Here is a 24346-nt window from a genome sequence, read left to right on the forward strand (position 1 = left end):
CTGCATAAGAATTCTATAGTTTTGGTGACACCAGGATGTCTAGTCAATCAGGAGGCATGCCCTTACCTCAAGACCCTGGACCTGGCTGCAGATGGGAGATACAGTTTCTGGAGTGGAATGAGAGGCAGGTATCACCAATCTGCATGGGCTGCTCATAAGACTCAGAGTGCCCTGTGACTACCATGGCAGAGGGCTTGGGTGGGGTTCAGTGCTCTGAAAAAGTATTTGCATGATTTCTTCTATTTTTGTGTACATCTCATTTTAATAGTTTCAGAAATTAAAACAAAATCTAAGATAAAGGGCAACCTGAGTAAACACAAGATACAGTTTTTTAAATGATAATGATATTTATTGAAGCCAAAAAGTTATCCAATTCCAAGTGGACCTGTGTGAAAATGCATTTGCCCCTGTAGTTACTAATTACCCAAATCTATAAAATTGCATTCATAATTATGTTCAGCTGGAGTAGACACAACCAGGCCTCATTACTGCAAACCCTGTTCAATCAAATCAAGACTTAAATATAACTTTTTCAACAGCATGAATTTGGTTAAATGTTCTTACCCAGTAACACACTTTGCCAAAATTGAAAGAAAAACCAGAAATCATGGGAAAGAAGGTGATTGAAATATATCAGTATGGGAAGAGTTACAAAGCTATTTTAGAGGCTCTGGGACTCCAAATATCCCCTGTGAGAGCCATTATATCATTCCTGGCAGCTCAAACCAATCTGGCCATTTTCCCCGGACATCTCTTACCAACAAGGGGTTTATACCCACAGAACTGTTGCTCACTCATTGTTTTTCACACCATTCTGTGTAAACTCTATAGATTGTTGTGTGTGAAAATCCCAGGAGATCAGCATATTCTGAAATACTCAAATCAGGACATCTTGCACCAACAACCATGCCGTGGTTAAAGTCACAGAGATCACATTGTTCCCCATTCTGATGTTTGATGGTACAGTATGCATCAAACCAAGCACAAAATTCAAAACATTACATCAGTGATGCGACTGTCAGCTGCCTCCATAAAAATCTTCTGATACGTGCAGCACGATTAAGTGAAAATCACTGTATGGCATAAGTGATTAATCTATTACACAAACTATTAGGCATTTGAGAGTTAACATCCTGTCCCTAAATGACATCACAACGATTAACACTTCTCTGATTTGTTTAAATGAATGGTCATACTCAGAAGACCCAATGTCTATAAATATCTGTAGTATATCTGTTGAGGACTGAGACAGCAAAAGCATTGGCAAATCTTTGTGATGTTATTCCTTGTGCTACTCCTTTGTTTTAGCCTGGCAAAGGGAGAATATTGCCATATTCAGGAAAACCCAGAATATCCTCTGCTGTCTAAAGATGGAGATGTGATAATTGGAGGTATCTTTGCAATACATGATGGTACACAGACTGGGTCACTGCCATATACTGAAAAACCTAATCCTTTAATCTGCATTAGGTTTGTTTTTATGGAATATTCTACATTATATATATATATATATATATATATATATATATATATATATATATATATATTTGTTTTTTTAGGAAACCTGCATTGTATTTGTACATGTGTGTCTTTTAGGTGTTATTTAATATTAAATATTATTTGAAATTTCTCATTATTTTTTATGTATATTTGTAGATTTATCCTCAGTGAATTACGCCTTGCTCAGACCATGATTTTTGCAATCGAAGAAATCAACAGAGACAACAGCTTGCTCCCAAATATCTCAATTGGTTACAGGATTTATGACAATTGTCTCTCAAGATTGTTCTCTATGAAGGCAGCCATGGCTTTGATGAATGGTATGGAAATAACAGCAAATGGTGATTGCACTGGACAAGCCGCAGTACAAGCCATCATAGGGGAGTCAGAGTCTTCTCCTACTATAGCACTTGCAAAAACTACAGGGCCTTTTAAGATCCCAGTGGTAAGGATCAATTATTTAAATAATTATTTAAAAACAATTTATTTCATTGTTACAAGACACTGGAAATATGCATGAGATGATTATCTTCATTTATAGAGCAATATCTACAGTTAAATCAAATATCCATTCTTATGTATTTACTAATCAGTCCTGTGAGATGAGTCTCTTTAGCCTCAACAGCTAAGGGAAGCTGAATTTTACTTTGAGACACAATTTTAGTAATTATGTTTAACATCCCATTTTTTTTTTTTTTTTGATTGAGTAGTCATGATTGCATGACTACTCAAGATATCTGTTTGTTCTTGAAAAAGGCATATTATTCTTATGGGTGTCACGGTGGTGCAGTAAGTATCATTGTTGTCTCACTGCCCTTGGTTCAATAGTGTACTCGGGTTACTGCCTATGAGGAGTTTTGCATGTTCTCTCTGTGTTTGTGGGGTTCCTCCGAGTTTCTACCCACTATCCATAAACATGCAGATAGGCAGAATGGCTATAGTAAATTGCCCCTAGGCTTGAAAGTGTGTGTGTGTGTGTGTGTGTGTGTGTATTCAGGGATTGTAAAAGCTGCAGTAAAGCTGAATGAATGAATGTTATTACAGATTATTATTTTTCTTTAGTTTGATGCTATTGATTTTCTCCATTAAAACAGGCTCCTGACACCTTTACTCTTGCTAGGAAAGTGAAAAAGTTTTACCTCTCTTTCTGTCCTTAGGTAAGTTATGCTGCCACATGTGACTGTTTGAGCAACAGAAAAGAGTACCCCTCTTTCTTCAGGACCATTGCAAGTGACTACTACCAGAGTAGAGCATTGGCATATTTGGTCAAGCACTTTGGCTGGTCTTGGGTAGGAGCAGTGAACAGTGATAATGATTATGGCAACAGTGGAATGGCCATTTTTCTAAATGCAGCCAAAGAGGAGGGAATATGTGTTGAGTACTCTGAGAAGTTTGACCGGTCAGATACTGCCAAAATCATGAAAGTGGCAGATATTATTAAGACAGGCACAGCCAAAGTAATTATCATATTTCTTGCCCACTTTGATTTGAAAATTCTAATAAACCAGCTTATTCTAAAAAATGTCACTGGCTACCAGATGATTGGTGTTGAGGCATGGATTACTTCTGTCAATGTAATAACACCAGGAAGTTACAACATACTGTCTGGATCCATTGGTTTTGCTATAGGAAAATTGAACATTGGTGGTTTTGCTGACTATGCTGTCAATGAATTTTGGCAAACCGCAATCCCTTGCTTGCATACAGAGGGAAACATTTCTCAGACTGAAAACAACTGCAGCAAATATAAAGATATTATTCCATTAAAAAACTACAGTGAAGATATATCTGAACTGAGGTATGCAAATAACATGTACAATGCAGTTTATGCTGTGGCACATTCTTTACACAGTCTGTTGAGATGCACGGAAAACCAAAGTTGTAAGAAAGACAAAACAATACAACCATGGCAGGTAACACAAAGAAGACAACAAAAGCAGGTCATGTCCATGACTGATATTGTAATAAAATTAATTATTATTTTTTTCACCTTTGAAGGTTGTTGAGTCTCTAAAAAAAGTAAATTTTACTACCAAATTTGGAGACAACATTTTCTTTGACAGCACTGGGGCAACACCGGCAAAGTATGATGTGGTGAACTGGCAACGAGGGTTCAATGGAGAAGTGCAGTTTAAGGTTGTGGGCTATTATGATGCCTCTTTGCCAAGTGGACAACAATTTGTCCTAAATACTGAAGATATACTCTGGGCTGGAGAGAAAATAGAGGTACATAGTTTACTCATTTTTTTTTAATTAAAAATATATCTAGAATAGATTTAAATAATAATAATAATAATAATAATAATAATAATAATAATAATAATATAAAATCAGGCCTAATGAGGTTATATTATAAGGAATAGCCATGAAATGTTTTACTCCAAAATAGTGCTTCAAAATATATATATTATATATATATATATATATATATATATATATATATATATATATATATATATATATATATATATATATATATATATATATTTTATTTTTTTTTTCTTTTAAAAAAGCACAGAGCTATAAAGCTGTTTAGATTGTTTTGATAAGTAAACAATTATGGCTCATCAGCTGCATGGAACTGTCAGATAGAACCTTATAATTCCGGGATTGTAGTCATAATGTATTGTTTGCATTAGAAGCCAAGGTCTGTGTGCAGTGAGAGCTGTCCTCCAGGAACCAGAAAAGCTGCACAGAAAGGAAGGCCTGTCTGCTGTTATGACTGTATACCATGTGCAGAGGGAGAGATCAGTAACCAGACAGGTAATTTCAGCATTACCAAGTTTCAAAGACAAGTTGTTAATTGTGCATTGTGTATCCTCTTTTTATTATTTAGGATACAGTTCCTGAAAAATGGTATTAATAAATAAAACCATGAGATAAAGTATATTTTTCCTTCCTAATAATAATAATAATAATAATAATAATAATAATAATAATAATAATCATGATTATTTTGCAGATTCAAATAACTGTGAGCAGTGCCCAGGAGAATTTTGGTCTAATGCTGACAGAGATAAATGTGTGTTAAAGGTCATAGAGTTTCTTTCATTTACAGAGGTTATGGGGATAGTACTGGTAGCTTTTTCTTTAGTTGGAGCGGCATTAACTGTGTTAGTCGCTATTTTATTTCTAACAGCAAAGGACACTCCCATTGTTAAGGCCAACAACTCTGAGCTGAGTTTCCTTCTGCTGTTCTCTCTGACTCTATGTTTTCTCTGTTCAATTACTTTCATTGGACAGCCCTCTCACTGGTCCTGTATGCTGCGCCACACAGCATTTGGGATCACCTTTGTCCTCTGTATCTCCTGTGTACTGGGGAAAACAGTAGTTGTACTAATGGCCTTCAGGGCTACACTTCCAGGCAGTAATGTCATGAAATGGTTTGGACCTCCACAGCAGAGATTCAGTGTACTTGCCTTCACTCTCATACAGGTTCTTATTTGTGTGCTTTGGTTAACAGTTTCTCCTCCTTTCCCATACAAGAACATGAACTACTACAAGGAAAAGATCATATTAGAATGTAACTTGGGCTCATCTATAGGTTTCTGGGCAGTGTTGGGTTATATTGGTGTTCTTGCTTTCTTGTGCTTTGTTTTGGCTTTTCTAGCTAGAAAGCTGCCAGATAATTTTAATGAAGCTAAATTCATCACATTCAGCATACTCATATTCTGTGCTGTGTGGATCACCTTTATTCCAGCTTATGTCAGCTCTCCTGGAAAATTTACTGTAGCTGTGGAGATATTTGCTATTTTGGCCTCCAGTTTTGCTCTACTATTCTGTATATTTACACCCAAGTGTTATATTATTTTGTGTAAACCTGAACTAAACACAAAGAAAAGTATGATGGGTAAAATGGCATCTAAATCACTTTAAGAAAAAATGTTCAAATCTGCAAACATATACATCATTTTAGCTGAAGAATGTTACACTTGTACACATAATGTCAAACATAATCAACTAAATAATATTGAGATATGTTACATTTAATTACATATAATATAAATATGGATTTGAACTGATTAAATTTATCACAAAAAATAACAACTGTGTCTTATCTCTGTCTATGGAAAGAATTTGTTTTCAGTAACATGCATGTTTCTAATCAGGAATATAAGCCAATTATTGTCATTATTCCTATTGGCATTAAGAATTTGTGATGTACATAAATAATATTTTATAAAATAAATAATAAAATCAAACATAAATAAAGACACAATAAATCCTAAACTCCACAAACCAAATATAAAAATTCTTGTACTAGGTGATGGATCATTATCGCTTATTTGGAAGACTCAATGAGTACGTTATACTGTACTAGTACATTCTGAAAATCATTATTTTGCACTGTTAAATATGTGGAAATATGAAGAATCAAAGGGAAATGAGGTTGTACTTTAAGTGAGGACTTAAAGGAGGCAGTACAGATGGGATCATGCAATAGGAAATTGGGGCTGGGTGGCTTGGCTAGGAATTTAGATGGGACAGAACTGTGAGAATTCATTCACTTGGAAAGCAATCTGATATGTAGCCCTACAAATGCTGTAACTGACGGAGATGATAATGATGGGCAGAGGCCTCCAAAAGGGAAATAATAACTAAGCTCAGGTCAACACACTCCATACTGGTTATGGAGAACAGTAACAAACTGAAAAAAAAAAATCACTCTCCTAAAATTAACAAATTAAAGATCACCCAGAGTCATGACTGGTTTAGAAAGCAAGCATGTTACCAATGCACCACAAGGAGGACTAAACTCAAAAGGGGAGCTAGGCCTAAGAATTATGAAGCCTCACACATGCCAAAATATTGATACTGATTTAGTCTTGTCCTCACATGGTGAGCTCCCTGTAAGCAGTCCTTGAATAGGCCATTCACAGTTGGAGCCAGTTGCCAATATTTACCAAGATGCAGCTCTCAGTCTCCCTCTGGTGGATGGCTGGGGCCATGGCAACCTGCCCCTTACGTTCCCCTTAGGAACAGTTCCCGACGTCCCTTGCCAGCCACGAGACACGAAAGGTGTGGTTCACTTTCATGGATGAGGGAATTTGAAGATGGTACAAGACAGGGTTGACCTGTCTCAGCACCTTGAAGTGGAGCTAACTTCCTAGAGTCCACATGCAAGGGGAGATCTATAACTGACAGCCATACTTGCTGACCAGGAATGGAAAGAAGGCCCCAGACTTGATTGGTGTTTTGCTCTCAAGTGCAGGAGGCTGTCAACAAGGTAGCAAGAGCTTTCTTCCAGGAGCCTCAGCAACAATGCTTCAGAAATGCCATGACAGGTACCCCCATTTCAGTCTCTTGCTCAGGAAACAGTGGCAGTGAATACCAATATTGGCACCAAATGGCTGACATACCCAAGGTAGAATGCCAAAGGGAATTGTGGGCATATTCCTCCTAGAAGATGTGGTCAGCCCAAGAGGTGGGATTGGCCAATGTTAGGCAACAAAAGGTTACTGTAGATCCTTGTTAACCCTCTCTGTCTGGCCATTAGACTGTGGGTCATGCCCTGAGGACAGACTTACAGTGGCCACTAAAAGCCTACAAAAGGCTTTCCAGAAGTGGATAGCAAACTGGGGTCTGTGATCAGAGACCAAATCCTGGGATTTCCCATGGATCCTCACCACATTCTGCAAGAGCAGCTCAGCAGTGTGTTTGGCCAATAGGAGAGCAGGCAGGGGTGAGAACCAACAGGCATTAGAAAAGTTACTGACTGCACCTAGGATCACAGAGTTGCCTTGAGAGATCGGAAGATCATAATAAAATTGGTGGTCAGGTGGTATGATGAGAAGGGAAATGGAAGGGCTCACCACGACTTTTTGCTTTGGGCACACACCTGGCAAGCAGATACATAGTAGCAGAGACCCTGATTGATGGTTGGCAACCAGAAGTGTCTGCATAAGAATCCTACAGTTTTGCTGATACAAGAATGTCCAGTCAATCAGGAGGTATGCCCCGACGTCAAGACCCTGGACCTGGCTGCAGACAGGAGATACAGTTTCTGGAGTGGAGTGAGAGGCAGGTATCACCAATCTGCATGGGCTGCTCATAAGACTCAGAGTGCCCTGTGACTACCACGGCAGTGGGCTTGGGTGGGGTACAGTGCTATGAAAAAGTATTTGCATGATTTCTTCTATTTTTGTGTACATCTCATATTAAATAGTTTCAGAAATTAAAACAAAATCTAAGATAAAGGGCAACCTGAGTAAACACAAGATACAGTTTTTAAATGATAATATTTATTGAAGTCAAAAATTTATCTAATATCAAGTGGGCCTGTGTGAAAATGTATTTGCCCCCATAGTTACTAATTCCCCAAATATATGAAACTGCATTCATAATGGGGTTCAGCTGGAATAGACACAATGGGCCTGACTACTGCAAAACCTGTTCAATCAAAATCAACTCCTAAATATCACTTTTTCAACAGCATGAAGTAAGTTAAAAGGTCTTACCCAGTAACACAGACTTCCAAAATTGAAAGAAAATCCAGAAATCATAAGAAAGAAGGTGATTGAAATATGTCAGGGAAGGGTTACAAAGCTATTTCAAATGCTCTGGGACTCAAAATAATCACTATGAGAGCCAACATCTCCAAATGGCACAGTATTGAACCTTCCCAGAAATGGCTGACTTTCCAAAATTCCTCCAAGAGCTCAGTTACTACTCATTCAGGAAGTCACAAAAGACCCAAGGACAACATAACAGGACCTACAGGCCTCTCTTGCATCAATATAGGCCACTGTTCAAGGCACTGGGCAAAAAATGTCATCCATGGAAGAGTGGCGAGGTGAAAACCACTGCTAACCCAGAAGAACATTAAGGCTTTTTTGAATTTTGCCAAAACACACCTAGATGATCCTTAAAATTTTTGGGATGATGTTCTGTGGACTTATGAGTCAAAAGTGGAACTGTTTGGAAGACAGGGATCCCAATACATATGGCATAAATCAAACACAGAATTCTACAAAAAGAACAATCATACCTACACTCATGCATGGCAGTGGAAGTGTGATGGTGTGGGGATGCTTTGTTGCTTCAGGGCCTGGGAAGCTTGCAATAATTGAGGGAAACATGAATTCTGCTCTAGACCAGAAAATCCTAAAGGAGAATATCTGGTCCAGAGTCCGTAAGTTGAAACACAGGCCCAACTGGATTATGTAGCAAGACAATGATCCAAAGCATCGGAGTAAGTTCTAGTCCTAGAAGTAAGTGATTAATTATTGGAAGCTTTTGGTTGCAGTTATTGCTGCTAAAGGTGGCAAAATCAGATTTTAATTTTAATTTTAAGGGGGAAATTAGTTTTTCACATGAGTGATAGGTGTTGGATAACTTTTTTTACGTCAATAAAAAAATAAAAACTGTATTGTGTGTTTACTGAAGTTGAGTTTGTTCCCTTTCAAAAGGGAACTCCACATTGCCTTTAGCATAACACTATGGGAGCACCCTCACACACAACCGGCATCTGAAGCTTGTGTAAAATCATGCCTATGTGGCAATGTAGCTCGGTTCATAGAAACTACGCCACCCCGAGAAAACGGGAAAAATAACCCAAATAAAGACACAAATATGTTTCACTTAGAACAGGCAAGAGGCATGGGTTTCAATATAAAAAATTAATTTTATTTTGAAGTTAAAAAGACTGGCCAAGAATTATTTAAAAAAATTAATTAATTAATTAATTAAAAAGAAAGAAAGAAAAAAAAAAAACAGCAACCAACACAGTCAGGCATTGGTCAAATAAAACAATCATAGGAGGACTGAGGCTTCCTGTATGAAAGGCAGGCTAGTACGACAGCACCAGCTATGCAAAAGGGAAAAGAACCCCACCAATCAGAATCATACCCCCAAAATTTACTGCAAATGAACACAGCAAAAATAACGACCCTTAGTTAGGTAAAGCCTAAGGTGCAGCAAAGAACTCCCCCCAGCCTCAGGAAGCACTCAGCTCCTACAAGGAGAAAACAAAAACACAAAATCATTTACAATATGCTCAAAGCAGACAAACAAAAGAATAAAACAAAACAAAGACAAACTTACTGTCACAAAAACACAGATAACCCCAAGCCCAAATTGATTACAGGTAGCAAGTTTACCAAGACTGACCAAAACCAGTACTACAACATAGTGGTATCAGCATAATTGATAAAGACTGTTACAACAGTTGAATTCAATAAAACTGATCTTAGTGACAGTAACAAACAATAAAACAAAATAAAGCAGCAAAGCAGCCCCAAACCAAGCAAATGCAAAATAAAAGCAAAGCAAACCAAAGCAGCAAGACCAAACAAGCAGCAAAGCAGAGCAAAACAAAGCAGAATAAAACCAAACAAGCACAAAGTAAAAGCCAAGCAAACCGAAGCAGCAAAACCAATCAGAATCAACCAGGCAGCAATGTGGCTCCGCGAGTGAGGGGGAGGAGCTATATCGAAACGACCACATCTCACTCAGTCCGCCTTAACGCATGCAAAATCGAGGACCCTAAGAACAACAAACAGGTGTTACCACCTCAATTTGGAATGCATGCAGGATCATTTAGCTTGAGTAGTTCGATTTACCTACCATGATCCAATGACATAGTACTCACGATGGCACATACGGAAATCATGATAGCTTCTTTAATAGTTGTGATGACAACAGTTGGCGCTCCGACCCGGGGCTCCGTTAAACTACCATGCTACACAAATGGGGTCCTTGATGGCACACCGCACTGAGAGTGAGCAGCACACCACACCTGCACACAGTCTCGGTAGCCCAACGTCACACTAAACAAGTAAATCACATGGTAAGTGGACAACGCTGGAATCAAACAGCTAAAGGACAAAGCTAAACACACATACCTCTGTAGTCCATAGCAATGAAAGGAAGGGGCGGGTTTTCAACCATGATGCATTCTGGGAGGCCTAAACCAGTGGTTTTCAAAGTGGGGGCCACGGCCCCCTTGGGGGCTGCCAGGGGGCGCCTGTGGGGCCTCAACAATTTGGTATGAAAAATAAATAAATACATGATTTTCTCTTTCTCACTCTCAGACAACCACACACACACACACACAATCAATTCCTAATCTAATGTAATGTAAAGATGCAAGATGTAATTATTAATAAAAAAAAAGGGGGATATATTAAGAAGTCTGTATTTTTAATGTGTTTTAAAGACGTCTTGCAAAAGGGGGGCCTCGGTCAAATGTTATTGCCATTTGGGGGGCTTTGCCCTGGAAAAGTTTGGGAACCACTGGCCTAAACAATCAGTTATATACTGTGGTAGGAGGATAGCTCATTGGCCACATAGTTAATAAGGGTGACGTTTTAACGACACACACCCCACTACACCTATTTATAGGCCTGCCATGACCAGGTGACATGACAATTAAGCGCATCGCAATATATATGGTACCTCTGAACCACGCTGTTAGCCTTATTATCTTCAGCGAGACTGCATGTCGGTTGTTTGTGTAAAGAAACAAAAAGATGCTTAATTTCCTCTCTATCTTTTCTCAAAATCTCTGGACTTTTCTATACCTTTAAAAAAAGAGAGGAAAATAAAAAGGAATGAGCGAGATAGAAAAATATGAGTGAGAGAATTCAGAAAGTGTGTTACACCTTGCTCCGGTTTCATCACGGGGAGTAGTGCACACTTTCTGTGTGAAGTGTCTAACGATGGAGCATGCGATAGCAGCCCTTGAGAGGTCTGACTGCATTATAACGCCTACATTAGGCAGCTCCGCTCGGGACTCGCTCTCTTCTTGAAAGCCGAAGCGAGTTGGGTTTCAGAGGGTCGCGGATCTGGGTCGGCCGCTGCTGAGGCAGCTAGCCGTCTCAGGTCTGGGGGATCTCATGGATCTGGAAGAGGAGCTGGAGACGAGCGCTGCTCTATCTCTTGCTCTGTTTTCCGGGTCCGGCTGTACGCTGGATTTTGGAGCTTGTGTCACGACTCCTCCTTCCTCTATGGACAGCCAAAAAAAAAAAATAAACACAGACAAAAATAATAGTAATAATGACTCCAAGCAGCCAGAAGGATGTGCTAAAAACTGAGAGCAGCATATAAAGAGCTGCTTGAAGTGATTACTAAGGCTAGATGAGCTTTTTCTCCCCAGTGAAAGTAAATCCCTCACACTGCAGAAAACTCCCCTTTCTTCCAGAAGTGCATGACAAAATATCAGACTTCTGGGGGAAAACCATGCATGAGCCGTATTTATAACCCCACGATGTCAGATTATTCGGCCATTATGGGTAATGAACGGCATGGCTATTTAGCTAAGCTGAAGGTGAAGGTGCTTGGGAGCTACCTCTCTCCACTGATGGCAGGTAATTTGTGGGGGCCGGCTTTGCCATCCAAGTCACCGTGTAAGGCCACTGTGGCATTGGTGGGCAAGGCCTATGCAGTAGTAGTCTTGCTTGTGGGTCACTGCAGACAAAGACAGTGTTGCAGGCCTACCAAGCAGACCTGCTGAGTGAGCTCGACATATGGCGGCATTCCGCCAGTTCCTTCCCTGGTGTGTCGAGTTCACCCAGGCTTCCACAAGCGGAGCCTGGGCCAGCACTAGTGCGAGGGAGACACAGAAGGTGAGTATGGCAGCCTACCAATCCCCGCAGACAGCCAGGGGAACTGCACGGCCACAGTCGCGGCCTGCTACTAAGCCTGATCTGAGAGTGGTCATAAAGGCCAAGCAGACAAAGAGGAGCGGTCCTGAGGGGCCTGGAGGGACGTATCGGGGACATGAGGTTGTTAGGGCAGTTAGCCCCTAGTGCTACTGTAGGGCCTTCCCTAGCCAAGGCTGTCCCAAGTTTTCAGTGTTCTCTGGTCATCGAGCTGTCAGAGGGCAAATAAAATCTGATGCTTTCCCTTCAATAGAATGTGGAAAAGTTAACATCACTAATAGACCATCTGGCAGCATGGAAACTACTGCCAAATGTGTCTCCATGGGTTCTGTCTACCATAGAAAAGGGTTACCAGGTCCAGTTTAGAGCTCAACTGCCCTCGTTCAGAGGTGTGCTCAACACAGAAGTCAGCACAGACCAGAGCCCCAGTGTTAGCACAAGAAGTAAGATCCTTCTTGGACAAAGGGGCCATAGAACATGTACCCTGTTCCCTGAGGGAGGGAGGTTTTTACAACCGTTATTTCCTGGTCCGCAAAAAATAGAGGAGTATGCGGCCAATTTTAGATCTGCGTCATCTGATCTGTACTCTTCGGACATACGGGTTCAAGATGCTGACGCCCAAACTTATCGTTCCACAGATTCAGTTTGAGGATTGGTTTGTGACGATAGATCTAAAAGGTGCATATTTCCACGTATAAATATTGCTAGCTTTATCCCCTCGCTCCTTCACAAAGTGCATGGATGTCATTCTGGCTCCATTGTGACTCCAGGGCATCCATGTACTAAACTACCTGGTTAACTGGTTAATTCTAGCACGATCCAGGGAACTGGCGGTTCAACATCAAGATGTTGTTCTTGCCCACATGAAGAGCATGGGGCTCAAGTCGAACCTCAGAAAAATATGCTTCTTCCAGTGCAGTGGACAACTTTTCTAGGGGTTATAAGGATTCTACTGTGATGAGGGCATTTCTATCCCCAACATGCGTAGGGTCAATCCTATCAACATTGAGCAAGATAAAGCTGGATCTTGGCATCCCCTCCAGTCTGTATGAGAGACTGTTTGAGTTTATGGCAGCAGCAGCCAACTTCATACCATTGGGCCTTTTGCATAGGAGACTGTTTCAGTGGTGGCTGAAAAGTTGGGGGTTTTGTCCGAGGATGAAAGCTCTGAGTATAATCAGTGTCATGCAGCAATGCCTACATGCTCTGAGAATTTGGAATTGTCCCAGGGTTCTAACCTTGGGTCACACTCTAGGGGTGTCTCCTTATCGCAAGACAGTAATGACAGACACTTCCCTCATGGGCTGGGTGCAGTCTTAGATGGCTGTCATGGTCTCTGGAGCAGCCCTCATATGGAGTGGCATATAAATTGCCTAGAAATTTGGGCCATATTTCTAGCACTGAAATTCTTTCTTCATCAATTGAGAGGTCAGCACAGCTCAAATGACAGACGACACAGTGGTGGTCTTATATATTGGCCACCAGGGAGGATTATGTTCGTGCCCCCTGTTCAGGGAGGCACAACTATTTCTTCTCGGGGCAAAGGGATAGTTTTTGTCAGTGAGTGCAATGTACATTCTGGGCAACTGGAATGTGGGGGAAGACATCCAGTTGAGGCAGGGGCTGAGGCCCAGGTATTGGTGGCTCCATCCACAAGTGGTGGAGTCCATATGGTGGAGGTTTGGCCAAGCAGAAGTGGATGTGTTCGCCTCCGAGGAGACAACACACTGCCCGCTGTGGTTTGCCCTCACTCCTCTCGCACCATTAGGGCTGGACGCCATGGTGCACATGTGGCCAAGGTCACATCTATATGCTTTTCCCCTGATTGCTCTGCTCCCACAAGTTCTAGTGAGAGTTCGCCAAGATTGTCTACGTCTCCTACTAGTAGCACCTTATTGGACAGCTCGAATATGGTTCTCAGAGACAATATCCCTGCTAGACAGCACTCCTTCGGAGATTCCCATCCTCAGGGATCTACTGTCTCAAGCCAAAGGGCTGATTTATCACCCTTGGCCAGAACTATGGAAACTGTGGGTCTGGCCCCTGAGGGGCACCAGCCCATAGATTCTGGTCTCACAACTGAGGTTATAGAGACCATATAGAACGCTAGAATGCCATCCACAATGAAATTGTGTGCGCTCAAGTGCAACTTTTTGTCTAGTGGTGTGGAGAACGTCAGCTAGACCCAGCGAACTGTGCAATTGCTACAGTCCTGGAGTTCTTACAAGGACGTTTCTCAGTGGTGTTGGCTCTTCCTACAATCAGGGTCTATGTGGCGGCCATTTCACCAGCCATGCCCCTATTGATGGAGACTCTGTGGGGCAACATCCTCTAATTTCGAGGTTTATGCATGGTGTCAGATGGCTAAGGCCCATCTGCATACCACGCATACCTTCCTGGGATCTTTCTGTGGTCCTAGAAAGTCTGTCAGGTGCCGCATTTGAGCCCTTAGAGTCAGCCTCTGAGAAGCTTCTGACTCTAAAGATAGCTCTTCTGCTGGCCTTGACATCTCTCAAGCGAGTAGGAGATCTACAGCTCTCTGTTGCCCCTTCCTGCCTTGACTTTACCCCTGGATTAGCTAAGTCCTTCCTGTATACTAGGTCGGCTTATATTCCTAAAGTGCCTACATCTGCTGCCCAACCAGTACTGTTGCAGGCTTTCTGCCCTTCTCCGTTCCTCATACCGGAACAAGATAAATTGCACCGACTGTGTCCAGTAAGGGCTCTCTGTACTTACGTCCATGACTCTGGCCAGCGGCGTAAGTCAGAGCACCAGCTGGTCTGCTTTGGCAACGACAGTAGAGGTAATGCTGTGTCGAAGCAGCATGTCTAATTGAATAGTGAAAGCAATCTCTATCGCTTGTGAGGCACATGGTCTCACTACGCCTCTAGGCATAAGGGGGCTCATTCCACTAGGGGGGTCAGCTCCTTGAAGGCTTTGTTCAAAGGGGTATCCTTACATGATGTGTCTGTTGTGGCAGGATGGTCTACGCCGCACACATTCATTCGATTTTACAGCCTGGATATACATTCTGGCCCGGGCTCGAGTGTCTTGCAGTGACCCTCGGACTCGGCTCTTTTTGAACAGGCCATACCCTCGCTATGACGGGGTGGATATTTTCGTTCCCACAGTGTTCAGCTAATGCAACGTGGAGTTCCCTTTGAAAGCGAACGTCTTGTTATGCGTGTAACCCTGTTCCCCGAGGAGGGAACGAGATGTTGCATAGCTTTGTCTTACTAGGGCATGCCTGTGAATTGCGTCTTCGCTTCAGATAATAGAGGCTGACGGCGCGGTTCCCAGGTGTCATTTATATATCACACGACGAGCTTAATTGCCATGTCATCTGATCACGGCAGGCCTATAAATAGGCATGATGTTACACAAGCTACAGATACCGGTCATGTGCGAGGGCACTTTCCACAGCGTTCAGCTAAGGCAACGTCTCGTTCCCTTTGCAGAGAACAGGTTTACTTGCGTAACCCAGATGTTTTTTAATATATACTTCTTCATGTTTTCATTGTCCTGAAATGTCTGCCCTAGGGCAGCAGTTCAAACAGGGATTGTCCGGGGTGAGATGGATCTTTTAATATGTTCTGGTCTTTTTTGGATAGATGGAACTGTAAAGATTTTCCAGGGAGGGGAGAGAGCAGCCAATAATCTTCTGGTGATTTTCTGGCAGAGTAACAACCCTCTGGAGCACTTTCCTTTCTGTTTCTGTGCAGCTGGCAAACCACACACAGATAATAAATCATAATAAATCAGCATGTTCTCTATGGAGTAGTGGTAGAAGGACAGCAGTACTTTTTGGGTGAGGTGTTTCTTCCTAAGGATCCTCAGGAAGTAAAGCCTCTACTGTGCCTTCTTTATCAGTACTGTGGTGTTAGTGATCCAGGTTACGTCCTCCTCTATGTGCAGGCCCAGGAACCGGAAGTCCGGGACACTCTCCACATATTCCCACTAGTGAAAAGGGGCTGAATATCCATTTTATTTTTCCTGTAGTCTATTATCAGCTCCTGGGTTTTGGTGGTATTGAGGACCAGGTTCTTATCTGTGCACTACACATACAACTGCTCCACCTCATACTGATAAGCAGACTCATCCCCCCCAGAGATGAGCCCCACTACGGTGGTGCCATCTGCAAATTTAATGATGCTGTTGCTGGAGTGGGTGGGAGTGTAATTAGGGTGTACAGGGTGTAGAGTAGGGGGCTCGGCACACATCCCTGTGGGGATCCAGTGCTGAGACTGATGGCTGAGATGATGTGAGGGCCTAGTCTCACCCTCTGGGAATGATCTGACAGGAAGTCCTTAATCCAGAGGCAGATTGAGTGAGGTAGTGCCAGGTTTACCTGTTTGGTCACCAGTCTGTGAGGGAGTATAGTGTTAAATGCAGAGCTAAAGTCCACAAAGAGCAGCCTAGCATAGCTCCCCCACTCTTCTAGGTGGGTCAGGGCAGTGTGGAGAGTTGTAGTTACGGCGTTAGCTGTTAGCTCTGTAAGCAAACTGGTGTCAAGTATGGGTGGGAGGTTTGAGATTATGTACACATACAAGAAATACAACAATGCAACAGCTAAAGACCCACCTCTTCTGTGAAAAAAAAGAAAAAACACCTTACTCTGGCTCTTACAACTTTACTCTGCGCACTTTGTTTTTTCTAGAATTCAATTAAAGATCTCTTATAGTAGCACTACTTGTATTGTTCTCTGCTTGATATATCACTTTGCTTATATTTCATCATTTGTAAGTCGCTCTGGATAAAAGCGTCTGCTAAATGAATAAATGTAAATGTAAATGCAAACAGAAGTTTGACAGCACGTGCACTGGGCCCAGCATGCACAAGCCTAAAACAGTGTTGAGTGGGAACTGTTGACTGAATTAAATCAGATAGGTGCAGCTAACATCTGTCCCTTAATGACATCACAAAGCTTACGTACCTCACTGATTTATCCAAACTGAATGTTCATACCCAGAAGACCCAAGGCATGTCTATAAATATGTGAAGAGTATATCTGTTGTGGACTGATCTAGCCAAAGCCTTGGACACACATTGTGATGTTTTTCCTTGTACCACTCCTTTCTCTTTGCCTGGCAAAGGAAGAAAATTGTCATATTCTGAAAAACCCAGAATATCCTCTGCTATCTAAAGATGGAGATGTGATAATTGGAGCTATCTTTTCAATTCATAGTGGTACACAGATGCAGTCACTGCCATATACTGAAAAACCTCAACCTTTAATATGCATTAGGTTTGTTGTAGTGGAAATATTTCACATTAACACTGTATATTTATCTGATTTTATTTTAGGAAAAGTGTATACTATATTTGTGCTTTTTAAAGATTTTACTTTTGACTTTACATTAAATATGTGATTTATATTTTCTTATGCTTTTTATGTATATTTGTAGATTTAACCTCAGAGAATTTCGCTTTGCTCAGACCATGATTTTTGTAATTGAAGAAATCAACAGAAGCAACCATTTGCTGCCAAATATCTCAATTGGTTACAGAATTTATGACAACTGTGTCTCAAGATTGTTATCTATGAAGGCAGCCATGGCTTTGATGAATGGTATGGACATAACAGCGGATTATGCCTGCTCTGGACAAGCAGTAGTACAAGCTATCATAGGGGAGTCAGAGTCTACTCCTACTATAGCACTCACAAGAACTACAGAACCTTTTAAAATCCCAGTGGTAAGGATAAATTATTTTAAGAATTATTTAATAATCATCTTTTATAGTTTAAAGGACTTGAAATACAGACAATAAGTGTCTTAATTTATAGAAATATGTGCAGTTAATTCTAAAATTGTAGTTATTATGTTTTATTTGCTATCAGATATGCATGTTTACTCTAGATTGCTATTTGTTTTTGAGCAATATACAGTATCTTATCAGCATTCTTAATATAAGTACACTTCTGGATGTATAGTATCATATAAATCCCATGCAATCATAATATATAAATATTGTTTTTAAAGATTAGCATTTTCTTTTGTTTTCTATTTGATGAATATACATACAGTATATGAAGTGTATTTGATGAAGAATATTTGATGAAGATAAATATACAAAAACTTGTAGTAAAGACTAACTAGTAGGAGTAAAAACTAAGAAAATGTGCATTAGACATTTTGTCTGTCCTTCTCTACTCAGATAAGTCATGCTGCCACATGTGAATGCCTGAGCAGCAGAAAAGAGTACCCCTCTTTCTTCAGGACCATAGCGAGTGACTACTACCAGAGTAGAGCACTGGCATATTTGGTCAAGCACTTTGGCTGGTCTTGGGTGGGAGCTGTGAACAGTGATAATGACTATGGCAACAGTGGAATGGCCATTTTTCTGAATGCAGCCAAAGAGGAGGGAATATGTGTTGAGTACAATGAAAAATTTGACCGGTTAGATCCTGAGAAAGTCATGAAAGTGGCTGATATTATTAAGAAAGGCACAGCCAAAGTAATTATCATATTTCTTACCCAAGTTGATATGAATATTCTAACAGACCATCTTATTTTAAGGAATGTCACTGGCTACCAAATGATTGGTGTTGAAGGATGGATTACTGCAGTGAACCTAGTAACACCGGCAAGTTACAACATATTGGCTGGATCCATTGGATTGGATGTGGGAAAAATGAACATTGATGGTTTTGCTGACTATGTTATAAAAGAGTTTTGGCAAACAGCTTTCCCTTGCTTGAACACAGTGAGAAACATTTCTCAAACTGAAAGCAACTGCAACAAATATGAAGATATGATTGCATTTAAAAATTATAATGAAGATATATCAGAATTGAGATATGCAAATAACATCTACAATGCGATTTATGCTGTGGCACATTCTCTACACAGTCTGTTGAGATGCACAGAAAACCAAAGTTGTGAGAAGGATAAAACAATACAACCATGGCAGGTAACACAAAAGAAGAGGCACAAAGAAGGTTATATTCATGAACGATATTGCCATGAAATGAATACTTGTTTGCATTTTCATTTGAAGGTTGTTCAGTCTCTAAAGAAGGTCAATTTTACCACCAAATTAGGAGAACAGGTGTGGTTTGACAGCACTGGTGCAACAGCTGCAAAGTATGATGTGGTGAACTGGCAACGTGGGTTCAATGGAGAAGTGCAGTTTAAGGCAGTGGGTTATTATGATGCCTCACTGCCAAGTGGACAACAGTTTGTCCTAAATTCTGAAGATATCATGTGGGCTGGGGAGAAAAGAGAAGTATATACATTGTTTGCTAATTGTAGTAATTTTAATTTTAGAAAATAAGCTTAATTCCACAAATACAGTGGTTTTTTTTTGTTGTTGTAAAAATTTATGCTCTAAAATGTGATAGACATGCCATTGAATATATATGAAATGCTTTCCACAAAAATAGTGCTTTCTAGTTAAAAAAAATAAATAAATAAAATAAAAAAAATACAAAGCTGAAAAGCTTGTGTTTTATCAGTGAGCACATTATTGTCACAACAGCTTCATGGAATTGACAGATAGAATGCTATAATTTGAATGTTCGGAAACATTTTCTAAATTAAAATAGATTAGTAATAAGTAGATACAATTATTACAATTAATAATGTGAAAAGTACTGATTGTAAGCATAATATTTTGTTCATACTAGAAGCCAAGGTCTGTGTGCAGTGAGAGCTGTCCTCCAGGAACCAGGAAAGCTGCACAGAAAGGAAGGCCTGTCTGCTGTTATGACTGTATACCATGTGCCGAGGGAGAGATCAGTAACCAGACAGGTAATTTCAGCATTACCAATTTTCAAAGACAAGTTGTTAATTGTGCATTTTGTATCTTCCTTTTATTATATAGGATCCAATTCCTGAACAATAGCATTAATAAATGAATCATGAGATACAGTTTATTTTCCTTCCTAATCAGAACAATGATTATTTTGCAGATTCAAATAACTGTGAGCAGTGTCCAGGAGAATATTGGTCTAATGCCGATAGAGATAAATGTATCTTAAAGGTCATAGAGTTTCTTTCATTTACAGAAGTTATGGGAATTATACTGGTATTTTTTTCTTTGTTTGGAGCTGTATTAACTGTCTTAGTAGCTATTTTGTTTCTAATAGAAAAGGACACTCCCATTGTTAAGGCCAACAACTCTGAGCTGAGCTTCCTGCTGCTGTTCTCCCTGACTCTGTGTTTCCTCTGTTCACTTACTTTCATTGGACGGCCCTCTCAGTGGTCCTGTATGCTGCGCCACACAGCTTTTGGGATCACCTTTGTCCTCTGTATCTCCTGTGTACTGGGGAAAACAGTAGTTGTGCTAATGGCCTTCAGGGCTACACTTCCAGGCAGTAATATCATGAAATGGTTTGGGCCTCTACAGCAGAGACTCAGTGTTCTTGCTTTCACTCTCATACAGGTCCTTATTTGTGTGCTTTGGTTAACAGTTTCTCCTCCTTTCCCCTACAAGAACATGAACTACTATAAGGAAAGGATCATTTTAGAATGTAACTTGGGTTCAGCTATAGGTTTCTGGGCCGTGCTGGGTTATATAGGAGTTCTTGCTTTCTTGTGCTTTGTTTTGGCTTTCCTAGCTAGAAAGCTGCCAGATAATTTTAATGAAGCAAAATTCATCACGTTCAGCATACTCATATTCTGTGCTGTGTGGATCACCTTTATTCCAGCTTATGTCAGCTCTCCTGGAAAATTTACTGTAGCTGTGGAGATATTTGCTATTTTGGCCTCCAGTTTTGCTCTACTATTCTGTATATTTACACCTAAATGTTATATTATTCTGTTTAAACCTGAACTAAACACGAAGAAAAATATGATGGGTAAAATGGCATCTAAATGACTTATTCAAATGACTAAAGTTATTAAAATTTGCACACATATACATAATTGTTTAAGCTATGCTAAAGATTGTTGAACCTGGACACTCAATTGAATATACTCAACTAAATAATATTTTTATGGTAAATCACATTATATATATATATATATAGTCTGTACATATAATTGAACAGATTGATTCTACATCTGCTATAGTTCAGAACAGATTAAATTTACCATAGAGACTCACAATTGTGTCTTATCTGTATCCATAGAAAGCCATTTTGTATTCAGTAAAATGCATGTATGTAATCTGGAATTTAGGAAAATGATCTTACTGGCATTAACAATTCAAAAGTGATATCATATTGATAGGCCCAAATGTATACTGTATAAACATAAACAAACCTATCAGTCAATAAATAAACAAACAAATCAACAAGTTTTGCAATAACAGAAAAAATAATAAACTCCACAAACAAAATCTTAATTCTTGTACTAGATGATGGTTGGTCAATCAATGGCTATAAGGAAGGTAGTCCCATGTTAATCAGTGACAGCAGTCAGCACCACAGGAAAGCCTAAGAAAAGACCAAAGCAATTGACTTTGCCATTTACAACAGCTTTGGATCATGTAGGGCCGGACTAGGACATCATTTCAGACCGGGAGTAGGCCACCCCATATTCCCACAACAAAATTTTTAATTATAGCCAACCCATAATAACAAACAAGCAGCCTAGAGGTAGTGAAGCAGTCCTGATTTATTTCAGCTTACATGGGTCTTCATAGAACATTTTACTAAGCATTTAAACACCAGAAGTACAAAGCTGCCAGTAATTATCTACTTCTCACTCACAAAAGTACATTAAATGCAGAAGAGAGATAAACAAAAGACTTATCTTAGAAGGTCAGCAGGTAATGCAAGACTTCACTGTTATCAGCGACTTCATCAATAATGTTGTCAATGTCAATTCCAACAATTATCACCCTTTTTGTTGACATTAACATATAAGCCTCAAGGTGTTCTTGATTAATAGAGGTCCTAGGTCCAGAACTGTCTCCACATTATTGGAAAATGACACCTTTTTAAGTCTAATTTGTGAGCACAGAATCTAATTTTCTTTTAGTTCAAATTAAAGTATACCATTAGGGCAATGTGTTGTTGTTGTTTTTGTAGACTTAAAAATACTTAAAATACCTGAGTATTTAACCATCCTATATTTCTTACAAATATATTAAAGCATATTTCATTTCTCTTATTTTACTTCTACCCGACCACTGCACTGAGCTAGTGCCAGGTTGACTCTCTCCACCTTATTGTGAAAAATAGGAGAAAAAAGTTGAAAGTTTTTTTCAACCTCACATATGGGCAGACACAATTTTCTAAATTGCCTAAATATCTTAGTACAATAACAACCACATTATGACAATTAAAAAAAAAATTCTAATACTGTCCTTGATATTACCTTTTATGACTCATAGCTTGGAAAAGTGGTTGTTGTTGTTGTTGTTATTTGCCTTAGCTGTATATGCAATTTCAAAATTTCAAATAACACGACGGAGGGTTCCCTAAACATACTGTATGTCAATTTGGATATTTGATATAGCGTAGCACTGAGATAGTAATATATATATATATATATATATATATATATATATATATATATATATATATATATATAGCATTATAGATTAAAGATAATGCCTTCCTTTAGCATATTTAGAGTGACGACAGTAATAGTGATAGTAGTGGAAATGTGGTTAATACATAATTACTAAGATAGAAAACACAAAGCTACAGTATTTACAGATGAGATTGACCTGCACTTAAAGCCCTGAACTGGTCAGTAATTTTGTTACATTTCATGGCTTCTTTTTAGATGGCTTTCCTTTTGTGTGCCTTTTCCCTCTCTGCTCCACCTGTCCACTTGCTCTTCATCCTCATTCTGTGCATTGATGACTATGTTAGAAACCATTCACTGGAGCTGAGGTGAATGTTAGTGTTCATGGTTCAGATATATGATTTATTATTGATTTATTTTCAAATGCTGAATTTGGAAATGATCATTGAGTACATCGGACACGCAATAATATAAAATAATAATCATTATATAAATGTAAAAAAAAAAGGAAAAAAAACAATTAATAAAGATAATTAATGCTATGTCTACACCAAAAGGAAACAAAAAACATAAAAGTTTATTTTATTATTTAAAATAAAAGCTGTATTTTTTTTTTTTTTTTTCGAAAAAGGCAGTTTGTCAGCCAAATATCCTCACAAGATCACCTCCGTCATACACTCCTATCCTTGTGGGCAAGGAGTCCCCACCAATATATAAATACAAGCCCCCTATTTTACTGTAAAACTGTATATCTGATAAAATCTGCCTTTTGTGAAATCTAATTCTTGGACATACATTCTTTTCAAAAAGTACTGGAACAGCAAGGCTATGTCTAGTGTTTTCACTATACATTGAATACATTTAGGTTTAAGATCAAAAGATGAAGATGAGACCATAGATCAGAATTTCAGTTTTCATTTCCTGATATTTACATCTAGATGGAGGTGATTTTTAGGTGAGCAAAAGTATAGGAACAGATAGTCTTAAAGTAATTTAAAGTAACACTTAATATTTGGTTGCATATCCCTTGCTTGCAATAACTACAATTGACATCACCATCATCACATCATCAATACAGATGAGTTAGCTCATTTCAGAAGTAGGCATGCAAGCCTATGCCATGACACTACTTCCACTGTGGTTGGCTGATGTTCTATGTTTTGGATCATGAACAGATTATTTCTTTCTCCACACTTTGGCCTTTCCATCACTTTTGGTGATGACAATGGCTCTGATAGATTTTCCTTTTTGCTCAGCTTCAAAATGGCTTACTTTCCTACCACAGACCACTCCCTGGTCTCGATGTTGGTTTATCCTTTTTAACAACAAATGCTGTCTTCAATATGAGATGATAGATCAGAATTTGAACGTTCATTTCCTGATATTTGTATCTAGATCATTAAACAACTTAAAACATGGCACCATTTGTTTGAAACCACCCATTTTTCAAGTGATCAACAATATTGGAGCATGTGACTGACTGTTTCTTGTTGCTCAGATGTGCTCTGTTAGATTGATTTTTTAAAATAATTAATAGATTGGGGTTATGTCTGGGTTACACATGTAACCCTGTTCACTGAGAAGGGAATGAGACATTGCGTGAGCTCCATGCTGTGGGAAGTGCCCTTGCACTCAACCGAAATCTGAAGTCTGTGTAAAATCATGCCTATTTATAGGCCTGCTGTGGTCAGGTGACATGGCATTTCATGCAACTCGTGACTATAAAATGACACCTGTAAACCACTTCATCAGCCTCTATTATCTGAAATGAAGACATGATTCAAAGGCATGCCCAAGTATGACAAAGCTACACAATGTCTCATT

The 24346-nt window shown here is 39.6% G+C and overlaps 2 protein-coding genes across 2 annotated transcripts; both read left to right on the top strand.

Moving 5' to 3' along the window:
* The first annotated feature begins 1634 nt into the window (after positions 1-1634).
* LOC128606258 (extracellular calcium-sensing receptor-like) lies at positions 1635-4831 on the top strand. Its single transcript, XM_053622298.1, has 5 exons — positions 1635-1945; positions 2658-3413; positions 3499-3726; positions 4140-4282; positions 4744-4831. Exons 1-5 carry the CDS (start codon positions 1643-1645, stop codon positions 4829-4831), a joined length of 1518 nt encoding a protein of 505 aa, XP_053478273.1. The 5' UTR covers positions 1635-1642.
* Positions 4832-17123: 12292 nt separating this feature from the next.
* Positions 17124-20971, top strand: LOC128606323 (extracellular calcium-sensing receptor-like). The gene is made up of 6 exons (XM_053622359.1): positions 17124-17346; positions 17507-17795; positions 18258-19013; positions 19101-19328; positions 19729-19852; positions 20014-20971. The coding sequence occupies exons 1-6, from the start codon at positions 17153-17155 to the stop codon at positions 20919-20921; spliced, it is 2499 nt and encodes an 832-aa protein (XP_053478334.1). The 5' UTR covers positions 17124-17152; the 3' UTR covers positions 20922-20971.
* The last annotated feature ends 3375 nt before the right edge of the window (positions 20972-24346 follow it).

The sequence above is a fragment of the Ictalurus furcatus genome, chromosome 4, assembly GCF_023375685.1.
Source record: "Ictalurus furcatus strain D&B chromosome 4, Billie_1.0, whole genome shotgun sequence".
Lineage (NCBI taxonomy): Eukaryota > Metazoa > Chordata > Actinopteri > Siluriformes > Ictaluridae > Ictalurus > Ictalurus furcatus.

Bases quoted from the DNA above. Each gene is read 5' to 3' on its own strand.
- LOC128606258 (XM_053622298.1), top strand. From the start codon at position 1,643: ATGTATATTTGTAGATTTATCCTCAGTGAATTACGCCTTGCTCAGACC. The intron at 1,946-2,657 runs GTAAGGATCAAT...TTCTGTCCTTAG, and splicing joins GGCCTTTTAAGATCCCAGTG to GTAAGTTATGCTGCCACATG. The intron at 4,283-4,743 runs GTTTCAAAGACA...TTCATTGGACAG, and splicing joins GGTAATTTCAGCATTACCAA to CCCTCTCACTGGTCCTGTAT.
- LOC128606323 (XM_053622359.1), top strand. From the start codon at position 17,153: ATGTTTTTCCTTGTACCACTCCTTTCTCTTTGCCTGGCAAAGGAAGAA. The intron at 17,796-18,257 runs GTAAGGATAAAT...TTCTCTACTCAG, and splicing joins AACCTTTTAAAATCCCAGTG to ATAAGTCATGCTGCCACATG. The intron at 19,853-20,013 runs GTAATTTCAGCA...ATTATTTTGCAG, and splicing joins AGAGATCAGTAACCAGACAG to ATTCAAATAACTGTGAGCAG.